The sequence below is a fragment of the Rhinatrema bivittatum genome, chromosome 1, assembly GCF_901001135.1.
Source record: "Rhinatrema bivittatum chromosome 1, aRhiBiv1.1, whole genome shotgun sequence".
Classification (NCBI taxonomy): domain Eukaryota; kingdom Metazoa; phylum Chordata; class Amphibia; order Gymnophiona; family Rhinatrematidae; genus Rhinatrema; species Rhinatrema bivittatum.
In genome coordinates this window covers 459,732,535-459,752,065 of record NC_042615.1, presented here as the reverse complement: position 1 = coordinate 459,752,065, position 19,531 = coordinate 459,732,535, and the positions used below count along the sequence as shown (strand labels likewise).

At 39.2% G+C, this 19,531-nt stretch overlaps 1 protein-coding gene and 1 long non-coding RNA gene across 2 annotated transcripts in view; one reads left to right on the top strand and one right to left on the bottom strand.

Annotated features, from left to right (window-relative positions):
• Positions 1-4,951: 4,951 nt before the first annotated feature.
• On the bottom strand, positions 4,952-19,260 carry LOC115093631. The gene is made up of 3 exons (XR_003857361.1): positions 19,103-19,260; positions 17,539-17,700; positions 4,952-7,974 (listed from the first exon to the last, which is right to left on the bottom strand). It is a non-coding gene; the product is annotated as an uncharacterized LOC115093631 (long non-coding RNA).
• NFIB (nuclear factor I B) overlaps positions 12,185-19,531 on the top strand; it is a 537,156-nt gene continuing 529,809 nt past the window's right edge. Inside the window, exon 1 of the mRNA XM_029605636.1 lies at positions 12,185-12,378. Within this exon, the coding sequence (XP_029461496.1) occupies positions 12,361-12,378 (18 nt within the window). The 5' untranslated portion in view covers positions 12,185-12,360. The remainder of the gene's footprint in view (positions 12,379-19,531) is intronic.

Here is a 19,531-nt window from a genome sequence, read left to right as displayed (position 1 = left end):
CTCATAGACACAAAATGGGAGATTTAATTTAAAAGAGGTCAAAATAGTGACTAAAATAATGGGTGCCTTATAGATATTCCATAATTTTAATATTAAATAAAAGATGGATCAAGAAAGCAGACCCTTTAATGTTATTTACCAAGAAAAAATAGACAAATCTTCCTGCCTTCACTTTTCTTTGACACTCAAAATGTACCATCGCAGAAGAGCAGTGACAATGTGCTGACAATGTTTAGATACGTTTTCAAAGCTGATGATTTTTTATTTTTCTATTTTGGAGGTTGTTGTATTGGGAGAGTTTTGCAGACTTTCTGTCTGGTTAGACTGGGGTGGGGAAAGGTTACTCTAATCAGGGCTGGGGTAATATTTGGAGTACTTAGCTCTTTCTTAACACCTCCACTTCATAAAATTATTCTACCTTTTCTTTGTCAGTATCTTCAATGCTAACTTTAGTATCTTGGCTGGGATCAAACCCAATCTGCTGTCTCCCCTGTGCTTTTGCACCTGAGGTTGTGAACATGCCTCCATATGTCTCAAAATCCAGATCTAGTTGGACATTGAATAATGTGCTAAAGCATTTTTCTCCTTGATACAAAATGGTGGAAACTCTTTAGTACAATTGGCCCCTTGCCAAAATTCAAGATTTTGGATGTATGATTACTTGTAGATTACCACACTACACATGGATAAAGGAATGGGGATTCGGCTGAAAAAAAAAAAATAATAATAATAATAATAATTTTTTGTCCGTCACCATTAAGGCAAATGATTCTTAAAGCAACTTTAGATGGGGTAATTACAGGGCAAATAATTGCTCTAAGTCAGTTTTGTGACACATTTACTCAATAATTGTGAAAGGAAAAGGCACTTGTCTTTTCATTTTTTGTAACTGAGATGTTGCAGCTGTATTTTCCTGGGGGAAACAGAAGGCAAGAAAGAAGCTTAAATATTAGAATTTAAGAATGTAAGTCGGATCCAGACACTCGTGATTTCCTCCCTACTATACTCGCAGCTATTGAGCTGTAAATTGGAAAGAGACAAAACAGCCTCCCTTATGTGGCAGGAAGAAAGGGTTCTGCCTGTTTTAACCACGTTCTGGGGAGCTCGCTATTGTGCAGTGGTGGATCAGGAATTTTAATTTTAGCTGCAGCAGAAGCAAATAGGATAGAAGGGCGTTCAATGTTCTGCACAAATGAATTTGACCAAGGGAGAAGAAAACAGAAGTCAATGATGTAAATAAAGACAAATTAATTGTAAACTGATCCTTGCACCTTAGATGCCATTCTACCTAACCCCTATTTCAAGTCCAGAATGTCTTGTTTGCTGGATCAAAAAAAGAAATATATATATATATAAAATGCTTTATGGAAAGTTCATCTATGATCTAAGGACTCGGCTTCTAATAAACAGTTACCAATCCTCCTCCCCCTACCTTTTCTCTCTCTCGCTCATCCTGAAGTAACCCTCTTTCTCATTGCTCTTGTGTGCCGCTCATTAATGAAGGTAACCCAAGCTGCTACTGTAAATGGGAAAACTTTCTTGTAGTTCTTCCTGCAGTTCAGCTGAATCGCCCCATTTCAGCCATTAAAACCCTTCTTATCAGTCAGAATTCAAATATTTCCAGTAACATCTGAGTGCTGCTGATGTGCTATCAGCCACGACTGTCCCACAAAGTGTACAGAAATACATTACCCAGTTGCACATTTCTACAGTTCCTTATAACTAAAGCAATCTGTTTCAGAAGTTCTTGGGAAAAGTTACAGCTTCCTCCGCCCTCTTTCCAGGGCTTGAAACTCCTTTTACTTATGGTTACTGCGTTGAAGTCTGTAGTCAAAGATGCAAAATAAAAGTACACGGAGCCTGTCAGATATGTACAGGATGAATGATTAGTGACTAATCCAAGGGCACACTGAGCCAGAGAAGATGCTGCAGTAGTTAGTGTTTAGCTGTTAGTTGATCCACACACAAAGCATCTCTGATGGTTGCTGCTCTGGGAGTTGCTGGATTCCAGCTCCCCTGTCTCTCTGGACAGAGCTGAACGTGCTGTCTCAATGTCTAGTTTTGTTCACACTTTATTTTTGTTTGATCCTCAAACACTGGTGCTTGTTTTGGAATTTTTTTTTCTGGTCTTGAGTTTCTTAGGAAAATCCATGGCTACCTGCCCCTGGACCATTGTTTTCTGCTAAATTGCCAATCTATCCTGAAAAGGAATTTGTGGGGCTTTTTTTTTTTTTTGTCCCCTTTACAGTACAAATGAGGGCTCTTGTTCACTGTTCTGACAAACTTTTCTGTCGTCACTGCAAGGAGTTGAAGCTTCTCATTCCCAGCAAGGGACACAACTGAGGAAATCGCTCCAAACTTAGCACCCCCTGATGTCTTCCAGGTCTGGCTGCCAAGAAAGAGATGTGGGCACTGAGCAGGCAGTTCACAGTGTGCCCATTCAAAAAGAGTTCCAACACCATTCAACCCATTGTGTTTGCCCATCGCATCCCTTTTTCATGGATTAGCCATGCATTATCTATATGTCTGTCTGTCTTTCTGGCAGCCCTTCCCATTCTTTGTGCCGGAAGGGCTAAAGGGACCTAACAGAAACTGAGTGAGTGAGGGGGGCTTGTAGAAATGTTCATACTTAGCATTTTAATATTCTTTCTCTCTCTACATAATTAGATCTAGGGCCTTATTCATAAAGAACTTTTCCTTATTTTGTACCTATGGAAAACAATTTGTATTGAATAAGGCCCATAGATTGAGAAATATATGTATATACAGTATCTATTTTTTTATTTCTTTCTCTTTATATATGTATGTTTATACGTAAAGAAAATTATATATCTATACAGATATATATATTTTTCCTACATGTATTTCTCTGAAGAAAAGCAGGATATATTTGTTAATTTATCAAGTATTGGCTATATAGCTGAAAATGAAAACAAAAATTAAAATAACTAGAAAAAAATGAGAATGAAAGCTGAGGTGATGCATGGAGAAAGAGACATGATATCAGGTAAGCATTGTTTAATTGACAAATTGTTAGAATACAGCGTTAGATTGCCTAAGGTAATCTCATTCCATTTAGGGGGGTGGGGGGCGGTGGCGGAAGACCTGTTACTTACAAGGTAGTACATTTCAAATATTTCAGGACCCGAGAGCAGATCCCCTATGGAGAATTAAAGGCCTTCTCAGAGTTGGCTAAGTTGTAGTGTTAGGGCCTTACTTTCAAACAATTTCAACCAACTTTGTACCTACCTTTAAAAAATCTTTGGAAAAAGCTGGCCCTGAATTACACTATCTTTTCTTGTTTTTGTTTTTTTTTTATTGTCAACTTGTATCTATGTCTCTTCTATCCTTCATGGGCACAGGATTCCTCTCACCCAATGGCCCTCTAAATGCTCTGTTTATGAAATTGCTTTGAGAGTCAAAGCATTGGTAAAGAGGGATTGTAAGAGAAAAACCTTTGCTGTAAAAATCAGACGAATGCTAGGTTCGGATGAAAATGCACCTTACATAAAAGGTAGCTCATTGGCACCTACATTTTCAAAGGAGTTTTTGTCCCTTTTCTGTGTTGTGAGCCAGGTTGTGGAAAGCTGGCTCTGCAGATATGAATAATGCCATGGCATATATCAATCGATTGTTCTATACCGTGCATGCAGCAGTCTTGCCAAAATGGTCTATTCCAGAGTCACAAATTCTTTTATCATTTTCTCCTCAGTACTTTCACCAAACATTCATCAGCTTCCGTCTGTCCTGTTGTGATGTGCAGAACAAAACACTCCAACCATTTATTCAGTGCCCTCGTACTGCTTTTCTTTTGTGAAAAAAATCTTTTTAGATTTGTGTGTATATATATATTTATATGTATATATAAATAATATATATATATAATATATACAGATTTTTTTTCATAATTACGACATGAGAAAAATACTCTTCTCAAATTTGACTCTATAATTTCTGATTATTGAATTGCAGCAGTTTGTTATTCAGTTCATAATGAAATTTGGCTGACAGTTTTATAATATCTTGTTAACTAGAAGAAAGGGAATATAAGCAATAGTATTCCTTCATTTTTATTGTTTTGTTTAACAGTTTTATATATATATATATATATATATATATATACACACACACATATACATAATCTGTACAGATTTTATTTCATAATAGCAACATGGCAAACAAATCAATGTATTTATATGGGAAGCAATGAACATGAGCAGTTTAGGGTCCTGACATATACCTTCAAATTAATACAGAAGATGACATGACCGTTGATAATACTGGCTAAATTTATCATCTAATCCCTCTGTGCCTTTTACTGACAACTAGATCATTTTCCTTATTCTGTATCACCTTTTCTTTCCCATTCATTTTCTTTAAATTGTTTTGCTAAATTTAGAGATTCATTTTATACATACGTGTGTGTGTGTGTGTGTTCGGATACTTCAACATATATAACCAGGACGCTTCTCATTTTGAAAACATGACAGTTTCATTCCCCTCTCTGATCCATGCAGAGACAGAAGGGAAAAAACCCAAACTTTTATTCCTGTCATGGCGTAATTCAGTCTGAATCCTATCTGCATGAACGAAATGCTCTATTGACACAAGTGATTCTAAATTAGTTTTTATTCAGTGCTGTTTTTTTTCTTTTAAAACAAAACGCCCACAAGCTGAGCAGAGTGTTAAAATCCTTTCCTGTTAATAGTGCAGAAGGTTCACAAAGTTTATTCTTGCCTCAGAACATTGTGCTTTGTTACTAACATAATTTAATCATCTGTAGAAAAATAATCTTGCATAGAAATGTGGCTTTATGGCTTATTGCAGCTAACAGCTGAAATACCTAACTGTTTTGTTTTCATACTGGACAATTTGCTATTCGTGTGTGTGTGCATGACTTTGAGTTTCTCCTCAGGCATTCCCCCTACCCCCCCCCCCCCCCACCCTCTCTTTCAGATCAAATAGTGCTGTAAAGCTAGGCATGACCTGATATTTCTCAGTGCTTGCTCTGATCATATTTTGGACGATGCCTCTGGAGCTGGCTGGAAGTGAGGTGAGGATCATGTTCTTGAGATCCTGTCACTGGGAAAGAACATGATTCTTCTTGCCCTGCCAGGATGGATAAAGCTGTCGAGTTAGCAAGGGGTCTGGGAGCTAAACTAACTGCTAAAGCCAAAGAAAAGGCGTGGAAGTGACCAGTCCGGTTGTTGATCTGCCTCCGCTGCCCAGCTTGACAGGGTCACCAGACAGAAGTTTCAGAAACTTGCTGGGGGTGGGTGTGGAGGGAGGGAAGAGTCCTGGCTGTCATTCAGTCTCAGCCCAACACCCCGCTTCTATTTAAAGCTGCCTGCAAGCTGCAGACTGGAAGCGCATTTGCCAATAACTTTCTCTTGGCAAAATTGTTCGTTTTATTTTGTTGGCTGCAGCTCCAGTTCTGTTTGAAACGAGCAGCGCTTATGGAGCACCCAGGATGGGCAGCTGCATGTCTTGTTCCTCACACTTGGCTCTTTTCAAAACTCTCATCGCTCAGACGCTTTCTTAGTGTAACGAATTGATGCCACATCTGGAGGTGGTATAACACTCCCTACCCCTTGCTCAAACAAAATATTGGGGCAAGTAAAAATTGCATGAGATTGAAGTTTTTAAGAATTGGTAAATTAGAAATGAAATAACCCACAAAGATTTGTTTTTGTTGACAAAATCAATTTCATTGATTTTTAATTATTACCTTTCACAAGGAGTCAAAAAAGGTCTCTCCTGTGTGGCTGCTGAAAAACCGTTGCCACTATTTGGCTCCCAACTTTCTGACACTTTTGCTTTGCTTTTCAAGCTGTAGTGTATTTCAACATATATAAAAGGTATTAAATTTCACTTCTTTGGGTGTATTGACACCATTAATTATATTGCAGTAAATGTGCTTAAAATGGGATATTAACCCTGAAAACAGCTGGATTTTTCACTATATAAAAAGTCCTTGACCTTTGCACTTCTATCAGTTGTAGAATGGAGCCCTTTGTTAGAAATAAATAGGGCTGGAGATTTTTTTTGTGAAAAGAATCTCTAGAATTTTTTTTGACATTGGTCAGGAATAAAATAAGTAACATTAAATTTTTATCTTTTTAAAATATATTTCTGTGCACATTACTTAAATAATTCTTGCAAAACCAGTCCTGCAAATTTTCAGATAATGTACTCCGTAATGAATAATGTATGCATTTAGGGTAATTACAATTAAAGGTTTTCCTTATAAAGTAGAACATATAATAGTGTAAATGTGAAGTTACTTGTGCAAGCGTATGCTATAAAAAAAAAATAGGTAAAGCAACATTATTGCTTACATTTCCTTTCTTGTAGTAACAATAGATTATAAAACTGAGACCCAAATATCATTATTAACTGAATATCTTTTAGTGCTGCAATTCTGCAATCAGAAATTATAGAGTTACGTTTGGGAAGGGTTTTTTCCTCTCCTAGTATGTCTAGTGTCAAAATTAGCAAAAAAGGGCTTATGTAGCTCCCTATTCATTTGTAAAATTGTCTCATCTTTATTTGAACAATCATTAAATAAACTGTCAGGACTTGTGATATGGCCCTTTTACTATCATTTCTGATTTGAATAAGAAGGAACAATATTAGAGGAGAACAACTTTTGAACAGAAGATAAATCGCAGTAAAATGTGTGCATGAATGTATGTACCTATGTATGTATCATATGTGTATACAAACAGACAACGTTTAAATTCCCAATATCTATATGGAAGAATTTTCTAAATTATGGTAAAGGAGAATAAAATCCTTTTTTAAAAATTATTATTTTAAAGTTTTTTTCCCTTTGGCTCAGAACTACTAAATATTTTTCTATGGACACAAAATAGGAGGAATATCTCAGTATGAAACACCTCTCTCTCTCTCCTTTTCTCTTTATTTGTTAAATATCTAATCATCTTATAACTTTATTTCCGCATATAAGTTTGTATTGTAATTGGAGCAGATGCTTTCTAAAATCAATTATTTTTCACAATATGGACAAACATACATATCTTCCTGTGTTCACATCCATGTATGAATTTTAAATTGACAGTAATGTCCTTACCTTCCCCATTATGTAAAAAGATATAAATTCTGTAACTGATGTGAGTTAGCTTTGTCAATGTACTGAGGATCTTTAATAAAAGAGTCTTAACTTAAATCAGCCATCCTTGAGTTAAGCAGATCATCATGATTCAGATAAATATTTGCAAGGAATATGCTATCTTTAACATTAAACTCTGGGTTGGCATTTAGGCGACAGGCATTGCTGAATGAATGAGTGAATACATTTTTTAAATTTTTAAAGAAATAAATATTTGTAATCGTCCAAGGCATGATTTGTACAGTGTGTGCCGCCTGCCCTAGTGTGTGTCATGAAGTACTTAAAGAACTGAAGGAATTTCCCCATTTTGTGTCTATGGGAAAAATGTTTCCTACAATCACCCCAAAATAAATGTGGTTGACATTTTAGTCCCCTTAGAAATAGAGGGCAATAGACAAACAACCTGTTTGTTGATCTTCATTTCTACCAGATACAATGGAAAAAGTGATCTAAAGGTTGTCCTAAATTATACCATGGTAGTTTTGGTAATAAGGAAAAAATTCACAGTGAATTATTTTATGTATTTACTTATTTTATTTATATACTGCTTCAAAAATGTCTGGTTCTTAATTAATTTTTTTAATGGTTTCAGTTCTGGCAACAGGTCACACACTTGATCTGTTTCTTTTGAAAAAAAAAATCACATTTAAAAAAAATCCAACGAATTAAATACATTCTCCTATCTTTTGATCCAAATCAGCAATGAGATGCAGAGGTGAAGCTAACTGCAGGTGAAGGTAAGCCCGTGCCTTCAGCATCAGTACTTCAGGGGCTTTTCTTAATACTGCTTTCCTTTGCTTACCTCCTTCGAAGGGAAGTTTAAGATTATTTGTTTTCTTCTCCTAGGAAAGAGAATATTGAAATCCATTCACACTCATACTATACCAAGCACTGTTAGGAATATCCCATGTATAACCTTTTGGCTAGTGTACTATCTTGTTTTCAGTCTTAAGATTGATATTCTCCATTGGTGGGTCTAAGGGTTAGGTGATTCAAGAAAAATCAATTGACTTATCTTTAACAGAGTTAAAATATAAAGCTACCTTGATACCAACCCCCATTTTTTTTTAACTATTCATAGGGGCTGCTTTATTGTTGTTTTGCACAAGCATATTGCATGTTCAAAATAATGAAATATTTTTACCTAAGTTTAATAAATGAATCAGTTAAAAAGAAAATGTAAAAATCTGATTACATATTCTGAATGTTTAGACTTCAAAAATCAGCAATCTTCAATTTTGTCCAATTTGGTAAAATTATTTTTCAAAAACATTTGGGGGAGAATAATTCCTCCCTTGAAATTTAAAATGATGATAGTATTTGTTTCTATTCTCATCATTGCTTGGTGGTAGTGACAGTATCTGGGAGACTGGTGTATGTTAACCCTGTTATGTCCACATGAATTATTTAACAATTAAAGCTAAATCAACACTGACCCTAATTTTCAAATACCCCTAGTTTGCAAAAACTTTAAACAAAAAAAATCTCCCCCTGATTTCTAATTCTGAATCAACATCCTTCAAATCCCTTCCTCGCCTAACACGCACATCTTCGCAATTAAAATTTAATCCATTTCATTTGGAAAAACTAAACATTTAGGGGAGCCCAGTTTCCCATTCTGTAAAATGTATTTTGTGTGTGGTTGTTTTGGACTTTTCCTGTGGTTCAGTAATTCTTTCTAACCATGTTTTTGGACAGTTAGAAATCTAAAGCTTTGCATACCCACAGCATATACCCTACATAGCTGGAGTTCGGTCTGTATATCACTATAAGAGTTATAATGTTCACTTATTTTTAAAGTAGTCTTAGTATATAATATATTCATTAATAACAAATAAAGTAGTATCAATTTTTTTATTGTTTCAATAATTCAGCCTTTGGTTTATGCATCCTCCTCTTTAGGCAGAGCCATATCATACAGCCCAACTTGTCCAGCAATGCTGCATGTAGAAAGGATACTTGACTACATTAAGTGGTTTTCCTTCAGGCCCTATGCTACTGCTAACAATTGTCTGATAGTGTTAGGATCTGGAAGGCTTTGTGACTGGCTTTTTTTTTTCTACAATATTTGTATTAAATTTTTCCATACACAAGGCAACAACAAAAAAATAATTGCTATACAACCAGTTTTTGCCAACAGAAAGGTAGGATAACAAAGCAGCAGTACAAAAATGTTTCATATTCCATGTTGCCCCTCCCCTCCCCTGTCTGGCTTTCTTTTTAAATTTGAGAGATTTTATTTTCCCCAGAGAGAATTCTGAATTCTGCTTTGCTATCACCCTACTAGCTAGTACAGAGGGAGACTAAACTGACTGTAAAATAAATGTGAATGCAGAAATGGAAATAGATTGATATGCCTGCCCTTTGTTAGCATACAGGCAGACATAATAGAAAAAGAATACAGTAAGTCACATTATTTAAAATAAATGTATTGTTAGTATTTATTAATGTTTGGTTGTGTATGTAGCATTATGCAAGACCAAGGACATCTAAAACTAGATGCAACATTTCTACAGAGGGGATGCAAAATAGTCCTGTAGAAAAAGTTAGTGGTCATTGCTTTAGAAAATCAATCACTCTGTATGCCGAAGCTTCTCTGCCTTGCAAGTCGGATCCAGACGCTCTGCACCCTCTTAAGAGAACCTCCAATAACGCAGAGGCTGACACAGGCTGCTAGTTTAACTTGTATCTATTAGGTCTGCTCCAACTGTGGCAATGATTTGAAAATTGGTTTTAGTACAAAGAGAATTAAATCTGTTAAAGGGAGTATGGCGGTGGGTGTTGTGGATGCAGAAAAGTGGTGTGATACTATCAGCGCTGTGGTGAACTTGATCCCTAACCAGTAAAGATTAGGGAGAATCATATAAGCAAAAATTAATAAAAAATGTATCAGCTATATGGCTGGAGGATCATAACAGAAAGGTAATATATTTGAAAGAAAACCAGCAAAGAATTTGGGTAGAGTAGATTCTTTAATAAGTTGAATGCATTTTTTTAACGATGCAGGCTCTCAGCACTGTTAAGGTCCTGTTTCCGAGTACTGTCATTTACAAAAAGATTGAAAGGAAAAGTTGCATTGATGAGAAAGCAAAAAGATGCTGGAATTGGAGAATGTGTTAGCAAAGGTTTGTCTATTTTAGCAGTGCAAGGGGTTACATTACATGACATTTGTGTATAATCTGAAAAATGGATGGTGAAGCCTGGTCATAGAGGGTGTCAAGCCCCACTGCTTTTCTGTATTTCCAGGATGGATAATTCACTAGGCATCTTTACATATATTTGATCCAAGAATCAGGTTAAGATGCAAAAGTGAGCTATCCTGAAAACCCGACCTATTTGTAATATTTGAGAATTGGTGTTCACTATCCCTGATATAAAGTGTTGGTACCTGAAGATTTTTTTGGTTTAAAGAAATCATATATGTGAATGTTATCTACTATAATCGGTTTTATTGCCACTAGTTATTTTTAGGACATCTGAAGTTAAGTAACATAATATTTCAACTGCTTTATTAATCAGCTCTTTGGAAGGTGGGGTCCTTTCTCTTCTCAGTGTGCATTGAGCATGGTGTAGCTGTAGCCTACAATGTTGGATTCTCTCAATCAGAACCTGAATCCTACACAACAAAAACAACCGCAGACCTCTCCTGGCATGGGAAAAAGAGCTGCTACCCACTCGATTGAGTAGATGCCAATTCTTTTCAAAGGCCGCAGCACACATGTTTAGCCATCCCAACATGGGGGGAGAGAAGCGCTATATTTTTTTTCAGTGCCTTAGACAAAAAACAAATTATAATGGCCTTATTCACTCATTTTGTGGTTACAAATTGTGGATAAGGTAATGGAGTTTTATTTAAAATGAGGCCAATTTTCATAGAATGAAAGAATCTACCATAGGAGAATATAGATTTGTAGAATATAGTAGGAAATACATTTTGCAAACACAAAGATGCACATTTCCCAAAATGGACAAATAAAATAATTCCCACAAAAGTATGAGCAAGAGAAATGCCATGTAATCCTGTGTGTGGTAGTGGGGAAAGAAACAGCAGGTAGAGTAGCAAAATATCGGATATTTTTCCCCAAGGTCACACACTTACCATGCCAGCGAGAACCTGGGCAGCGTCCTTGTCACTTTCTAATTGTATCCTCCTTATTACTATGATATACATGTTTTCTCATATTCTGTAACAACTTTATATATTTGAGCAACACGTAGCAACTGCCATCCCAGTATTGTGTCCTGGTGAGACTGGTAGCGGGCATGGTTCAAGAAGGAAGGAGCCTGCACTGGCTCAGTAGCAGACTGCCTGGGCTGCTGGCAAGGTGCTGCGACCTGTCGGCCCTGCAGCTCGTGGGCGCTCTCTCTCATTGGCTGGCCTCTGATAAATATGCAAATACATTCCCTCTCCCTTCGACTGCCAGCAAAAGCAGAGCCGGGAGCTTCGCACGAGCTCTGCGGCAGCGGAGCCTCCCCCCCCGCACCCGCTCTAGGGAGGAGGGGAGGGGTGGTAATAGGGAGCTCTCCGGCTCAGCCAATCAGAGGAGCGGTGGAAGGCGTCCAGGAGCCAGGGCCGGTGCTGCTATCTGGAGCCGGATCTGCAGAGCGCTGCCAGAGTGCGAGGGGGGAGAGGGAGAGGAGGAGAGGGGCAGAGCCGGCGGCGCCCACAGCAGCAGCCGGCAGTGCGCAGACGAGGCCAGCTCCGCTCCCGAGAACAGCCCCCCACCCACCCACCCAAAAAAAACAGAGTGCAAGGCTCGGCCTCCTCTGGATCGTGTTCAAGTCAGCCGGCAAAAAGCCAGCCTGCGAGCAACTCAGCTCAGAGACGAAAGAAGACTGAAAAGGAAGAGGGAGAGGGACGGACCAAGTGGGGGCTGACTCGCCTTGACTTTGACTTTACCGCCTTTTTTTTTTTTTTTTTTTGCTTCTCTGCTTGCCAAGATTTCTACTTTTTTTTTTTTCTTTCCCCCCTTGTGGTGGTGGTAGCGGTTTGGGGGCTTTTTTTTTTTTTGTCCTGTTTGTGGTTTTTTTTTTTTTTTTTTTCCTGTTTTTATGATTAAAAATCTCTGGCCATAAAATCGACTTGAAGGATACACTGCTGGAATTAAAAATTAAAATCAAACAAGTCCTTGAGAAAAAAAACAAAACAAAAGAATAAATTTGTTGCCTGAGAAATGTGAAGCCACCGGCCCTGTGTTGTGTACAGAGTTCAGGAGCCCATTAATTTAATGCAATACAGTGCAATGGTATGTGCTATGGAATTGCCGACTTCTTGTCTTGTTTTGCAGGCGCAGAGGGGTCTCTCGCTCTCTTACTCTCTCTGTCTGTGCTTCTTCGGTGGATCGATGTCTGCTTCCCTCTGCCCTCCCTAAATGTTTCTGGGACTCGGTAGGCTGAGCTAGAAGGAGGGGGGAACTGTTTGTGTTGGCTTTTTTTGTTTCGGCAGCTTTTGGATCGGGATCGTTCTTTTCTGCCAAGGAATCAGTTGATTGAGTTGGCGTCCAAAAGTGCTGAACTTGGCACATTTCTTGCTTCAACTCCCCCCCCCCCCCCCCCCGAACTCCGTGTGTGTCTCTCGCTGTGAGGGATCTATGGAAATGTGACTTCAGCTTTCCCTTCTAACTAGTTTTGCTTTCCTTCCTCCCTCCTCCCGTTTCCTGCCATTTTGCTTGCATTTTTCTGAGTGCTCCTTCCTGCTAGCCCTGTGCAGAGGGCAGAGTAAAGGAGATTTTGCTGTGTGTTTAACCTGTTTTGCACTGTCCAAGTGGCGTTTGTGTGTATGTTCTCATCTTGAAGTCCTGTACACCTTTCAGAAATGAATGGTGAAAATTATTTCTATCTCTCCCCTCCCTCCCCCCCCCCCCTTTTTTTTTTTTCTCCTCTTACTGGTTTTCCTATGGGATCTATGTGTGCAGCAGTGGGATTTTTCCCCCCGACTGACTCTCTTTTCTGTCTGCCTGTCTGGCCCCCATTCTAATGCCCAGTACATCTCCCCCGCCCCCCTCCACTCCACCATCCATTAAGCTGGGCTTGAATGCGGGCTGGATGAGTTCTTGGCAGCTCTCAGGTCGAAAGGGGGCGGGGCAGGCGGTTTTCCACTTTGACACAAGATGCCGAGGTGGCGTGATGTGAATTCTTATTGCGGGCTGTGAACATGGGCCGTCTCCTCCCCCGTGAGGGTTGCCATTGAACTTGAGACGGGACAGACAAGACCTCCAAGTTTCTCTCTCTCTCTCTCTCTTTTTTTTTTTTTTTTTTACAGTAGCTAGCCTGGAAAGGGCGCCAAAACACACAAGATGAACTCCAACTTTCTTTGAACCGATCTTGGGCTGCAGCTCATTTTAAACTTTAAAATCTATGGAGGGAGTTGACTTTCTCATCTTTATTTGAATAGTTTTTTTTTTTGTTGTTTTTTGTTTGTTTTTTTTACCGATCCGAAAGAAAGTGCTCGGTGGAAAGTCGAACAAATCCCTTATACAAATTGTCAGAAATTATTAAACTTGTTTTTTTGTAAGGCTTAATTTATTGGCATTAAGGGAATCATTTCTTAGATTTTTTTTTTCTTCTGTGTAAATGGATCAGGCTCCATTATAAAAAGAAAAAAAATCATCTAAGAAATCTGGAGGGAGAGAGAGAAAGAGGCTTATTAAAGATTTTAACGATGCAAAATTTTGTGTGTGTGTATACTGCTTTTTTTTTTTTTGTGGGGGGGGGGGGGGGTGCCAATTTTGCTGAATGTTTCTGCCCATGGACGCTTAGTGTTAAAATGCAAGATTGTTATGTTGTGCTACTGCAGATTTCATGAATGCCGGTGCACCTATGCGGACGGGATGTCATAGTTGTAAAGTGTGGTTTGGACGGCGAGCTTTTCTCCTAAACCTAGCCTCTTGGGGGAGATAAGATGTAGCCGGCGCTGATATGGCTGTGAATAGTTTGTTAACTTTCCGTCTTTCGCTGGCTTCGGTTACAGTATATCTAGAGCACGGAAGGCAAATGAAAACCAGCAAAGAAAAAAAAAGGCAAGCGGCGAATTAACAAACTAGGGAGAGGAGGACCTGTTGTTTTTAATTGTTGCTATTGTTTCCTAGAACGATTACAGAAAGCAACACGTTTGTAGGCACCCGGTGAGTTTTGTAGGTGCCGACGCCGATCACAGAGAGAGCTGGGACTGGTTTCCGCTGGAAAATAATGAGCACAAGAAAAGCTATTTATTTTTGTTTAAGGGCCTTGAATTAAAAAAAAAAACGGGGGGGGGGGGGGGTGGATATGGATGGGAGATTGTCACAGCATAGGGGAAGGAGACGGCCATAAGCAGAACCCAGGAAACCTGGGTCTGAGCAGCTGAACTAATAGTAAGAAGATGAAAAGGGCTTGAATTGAAATCAAAAGGTATAGCAAGGTTTGACATAGTCTGTCTGTCCCGGATGGTGGCAGGCCTTCATGGGGCCGGAGGAAGGACACAGATTGACTGTTCAAACGTATTCCCAGCGGTGGGCAGGGGGACTTCGGCGAAGGCGACCGTGATGCTGTTAGAAGCGAACTGCCTGAGCCCTGAGGATTTTCCCCGTAGATAGGGAGTAGCACTGACCCAGGAGCTCCCGTAAACCTTGAAGCCCATAGGCATAGAGAGGTGGCATTGTTTCATTTCTTGGTTTTAGGGAAGGGAAAAATGTTGGGATATTTTGTGCATGCCAGGACTAAGGGGCCTGGGGCCAACCTTAGCATGGGGGATCACAGCAAATTTCTGCCCATGTTTTCTCCATGGCAAATAACTGGATTATTTTTCCTTTAATAAAGCTTGGTGCACATTTGGCAAAAGTGGAGTACCATGTAAATAAAAATAAATAAGCCCCTGAAATAGCCTTTGCTGCTGAAAATAGTGCTGTCTTAAAAAAAAAGTCCAGAGGTAGTGAAGGGATCTTTCCAGTCAGGGTGGAATTTTTGGAAGCTTTTTCCCTTTCTCTGTCTAGTGGGAAGATGCTCAGTGAATCAGGCCCTATCAGCTGAATGCTCTATCTTAATTTCCATATAGAAGTAGAGGTGTATAATATACTAATTGTAAAAAAAAGTAGATTGGAGGAGGAGGGCAAAACATCAGGTATTTTGCTAATTCTTCGAAGAAAAAAAAATGCATCCTCCATTTGTAGATTTGCACTCCAAATTTACCACTATAGAGGCAATTTGATCACTTTTTCTTACAATTTTTCCTCAACTTTCAAAAAAAGTTTTTCTTTAGAGTTTGAGGATTTCCCTACAAAACTGGGCACAATTCTGTCAATTGCTATTTGACTATTTTCCTATCAGTCTCTAACCTGCAGACTGTAGAACTCAGGCCCATGCTGGTGCTATTTGTGGCCTGGGCATCAGTGCCTCAGTATCCTGGCATATCGTTCATCAGCACCTCATTTTGAAGGGCTGCAGTGCTAAATTTATCATCTTGGTGCATACCAACAGGATTCTGCACTGTGCAGGACATTTTAATGCTCCCCACTTCCTAAAGAGTCCCTTGGGTCTGATTCACAAGGATTTTCTCTCCCATTCTGTGATTAGGGGGAGGGGGGGGGGTTACTTGAAATAGACTTCTGGCATTCTGAACTTGAGAGCTTACTTTTAGATTCTTTGCCCTTTGCTCAGATGTCATAGGATGGTGATGTATGCATGTAGTATATGCATAACTTGTGACTATTATATATGTGTAATGCCTTAAAAAGTACTGCTGTTTGGAAATATGCTCTCAAATGTGCCATGTGCCATACAATCTGCTATCATTTCCATAATTTAGAATCTGATTCATTTTCAGTGTAAAGGGGGGAAATATATATGTGGGTGTGTACAATAAATTCATATTTATTATAATAATTATTATTGTGGATGTCCTAATCTTGCTATATATTTATCATTTGCATAAGGCGAGGCTTTTGGTCACCTTGGATTTTTGTCTGTCTCATTTGGTTGAAAGAGCATTCATTTGGATTAATATTCCAGATATGACTTGAATGCATCTGTGAATATTTGTTTGGAATTAAGATTCCAAATATAAAGGCATGATTCAAAAGTAGGACAAAATACAACAAATCAGGAGACATTGTGGCATTGTCCAATAATGTAAAGATCTTTAAAATACCAAAAAATAAATGTAATTCATCTATTTTAAGTTAATTGATCAGGATTTGTAATATCTATTTGAGTTCATTTGACTGTACTAATTAGTACCTAGTACAAGGCTTAAGTATACACATTTAAAGCAACTTGCAAAAAAATCAGATCATAAGAAGTGTAAAATCTGATAAGATAATCTTTATAAGCCTCCTAGTCAAATGATTTTTAGTGTCAATTAGTAGCCCCCCCCCCTTTTTTTTTTTTTTAGAATAAAAGAAATCAGGCCGCTGTTTTCCAGAGAGCTTGTCCATATGGACGCAAAATGGATGATGCCCTTTGGAAAAACAGGAGACTAGAAGAATATAATTAAACTACAAATGAAATTAAAAGAAATGCTACTTTTCTAGTACAGTCATTGTTTTACTTTTTCAGGGAAATCCTTGTTTTATTAATGATTATTCCAAAACAAAATATCTCTGGACTAAACGTTCTTTATAGGTGTCGGACTCTTTCCCTGCTTTAGCAGCAAATCCATTGCTCACTTTTAGTGTGTGCTCTAAGGAGCGTCCCACCCTCCCTATCCCTTTGCTATGCGAGAGTATGCATGGGGGTTCTTGCAATTCACTTTCTGGGGCTCAGCAGCTGAATTATGGGTTGCAGAAAGGCTATGTTGTATTTGTGAGGTGATAGCCCCACTTTTTCGCAAAGGTATTTTCTCAATCACTGTTGTCTAATCATTGATGAACAGGAGAATGCCTTTAGGAAGTGTTGGAAAGCTAGAACCGGTTGCAGCGCGCGGTCTAGGTACTGTGTTGAGATGCCAAAAGAATGAAATATCCTTAGGTGTTTAGAACTGGGTGTTATTTTCCTATCAACCTAGCTCTCTGTGTGCAAATGAAAAAGAAAAAAAAAAAAAAAGCTTGTCACAACTGACAGTGAATTCTAGAAAGGGCCGAAAGAAAGGCCCTACCTAGAAGGGCAAGATATCACTCTTACTTTAAAGCTCTACATATGGTCCAGATTCCCTCCACCCTCTCTTTTACCCTTGGTTTTGCACTATAATTTATTCTCAGCAGTCCAAGGTCCAGACCTTGTAGTGCTTTTGATTTTTTTTTTTCAGCTAAATAAAACACATTATAAAAAACAAATCCCCCTTGCCTCCCCATAGACTCATAAATGTGTAATTTTGTGCGTGTGTATATATATATATATATATATACGTAATATAGATAGATTACTTAATTGTATGGATGTGTATAATTTAAGGTAACAGCTTTAAAGTAAACTGGGGTAGGAGGATGAGTTACCTGGGGTGCAGCAATGAGGCTCCTTCCGACATTGCGATGCAGGATTTGCTTTGCTTGGCCCCTCGAAGATCCCCAAAACAAAGCAGGGTGCTGATGGATTTTTTTCCTTAAGGGACTGTAGAGGTGTGCTCAGAAACATTAATGCCAGGGGGAATCTCTGCTCTGGGAAATTAATGGTTACATTAAATATCTGTTAATAGGGAACCCTTCCTTTAAAGTTTGTGTTACCCTATTTCAAAATCAGGGCTTTGATTCAACTTTGTGATCTGAAGGTTTTTTGTTTTTTTTTTTTCTTCAGAAACCCTCCAGAAATAGGTCTGTTGAGGAAACCATTTGCTCTTTCTTTCCCCTGTTTTTAACATGGGTGTTTGTTAGTTTTATTTGAAAACCCCCCACGAGATTATCTCCAAATGTGTACTCATGTTTTTGTTTTTTAACAACTAAAAATCAGTTTAATTAAAACCCCATTTTCAATATCCGGAAGACGTGAAAGAAAAAACATTCAGATCCACTTCCTGGTGTTTAAAAAAAAAAAAAGCTAAAAATTGTTAGTAATCTCTGGTCCTTTCCCCAGCCCTCGGCTACAGATTTGCTTTAAAGTTTTTAGTACCCCTTCTGAAACGAAATGAAGTGGACGCTGCAACTCTAGACTCGGGCAAAAGGCTCAGCGAAGATTACAGAAGGTTCATGTGGGTGGGGGCCCCTGCACCGGCCTGTAATGTAATCGGCCAGTGCTGCATCTATTCGGATCTATGAATGGAATGAACCCACTTCCTTTCTTTTATTTATCTTTTTTTTTTCGGGGGGGGGGGGCAGGTGTTATAATTTATGGAGGATTGGAAATAACTGGCCCCTTTCAGCAGCCTTCCTCCGCGGCCGGGCTTAGTGCGAGGAAAGTAGACGGGGGGAAGAAGGGAACCTGCCAAGTTTGGGCGACCGGCGCAAAGAGTCCTGGACCCTTAGAGAGAGCGCCAGCCAGAAGAATTCCCCAAGCTGAACAAGTTCAAGGATACTACCCACCCCCCCCCCCCCCCCCCCAAAAAAAAAAAATAGTAAAAGCACAAAAAAAAAAATGCTCCCGAGGAGGCAGCAGAGGACAGGGATCCGAGGGCACGGCGGTGCCTACAAACTGCGATTAGCTTTCCTCTGAAATGAGGAAGATTAATATTCATTTATTTTTCAAACTTATTGTTCGTTTTCTCCTAAAAAAAAAAAAAAAAAAGGCGGAACGATTAAAACACTATCCCAAGAAAATACAATTACATTAGCAAATAAAGAACGCAATGCAAAGAATAGCGATCTATTTTCGGCCTGCGACTCCCAACTTTTTCCCTCTGCTGTCCCTGAAAGCCGGAGTTTTCCTCTCCCGTGCGAAAAACCATCCCCCGCCTAAGCAGACAGAAGAAATCACTCCAAACTAGGAGATAAGTTGGGGGGACAGGAAGGGGGAGCCTGGGTCTTGTTTATAGACAAGGGCAGGGAAAGAGGTACAGAGAGAAGCCCCCCCCTGCTCGGTGTGACCCCGGGAAGGGAGAGCAGAGGACAAGCGGCGGCGGCTACTCACCGCTCTGCTCCAGCTCGGCTGCACACTTTCTTCTCTCTTGTTTTGTTTTGTTTTTCTTTGCTCTGCTCGTCTTGTGAAAGTGTAGAAGGAGACGCCTGACTGCAGGCTGCAGGGGGGTGGGTGGGGGGGTACTGTTACAGGGCAAAGTTTCACTTCTCTGGCTCTGGTGGCAGGCAAGTGGCCCAGTCTAGAGGGACAAGCTCTTATTTTCACTAGAAGGGGAAAAAAAAAAAAGAACAAACCAAAAGACCGATTTGATTTTTTTTTTTTTTTTTAAAGCCGTCCTATTAAAAAAAAAAAAAAAGTTATTTAAAAAATCACTGTAGCCCAGTTCTTTTTTTGTAGATCCCGCTTCCTGCTGCACACATGTGCCCATCGGATAACACTTGCCAGTTGGCCGCCCTAGAGCTGCCCAGGAGGTGACGGAGA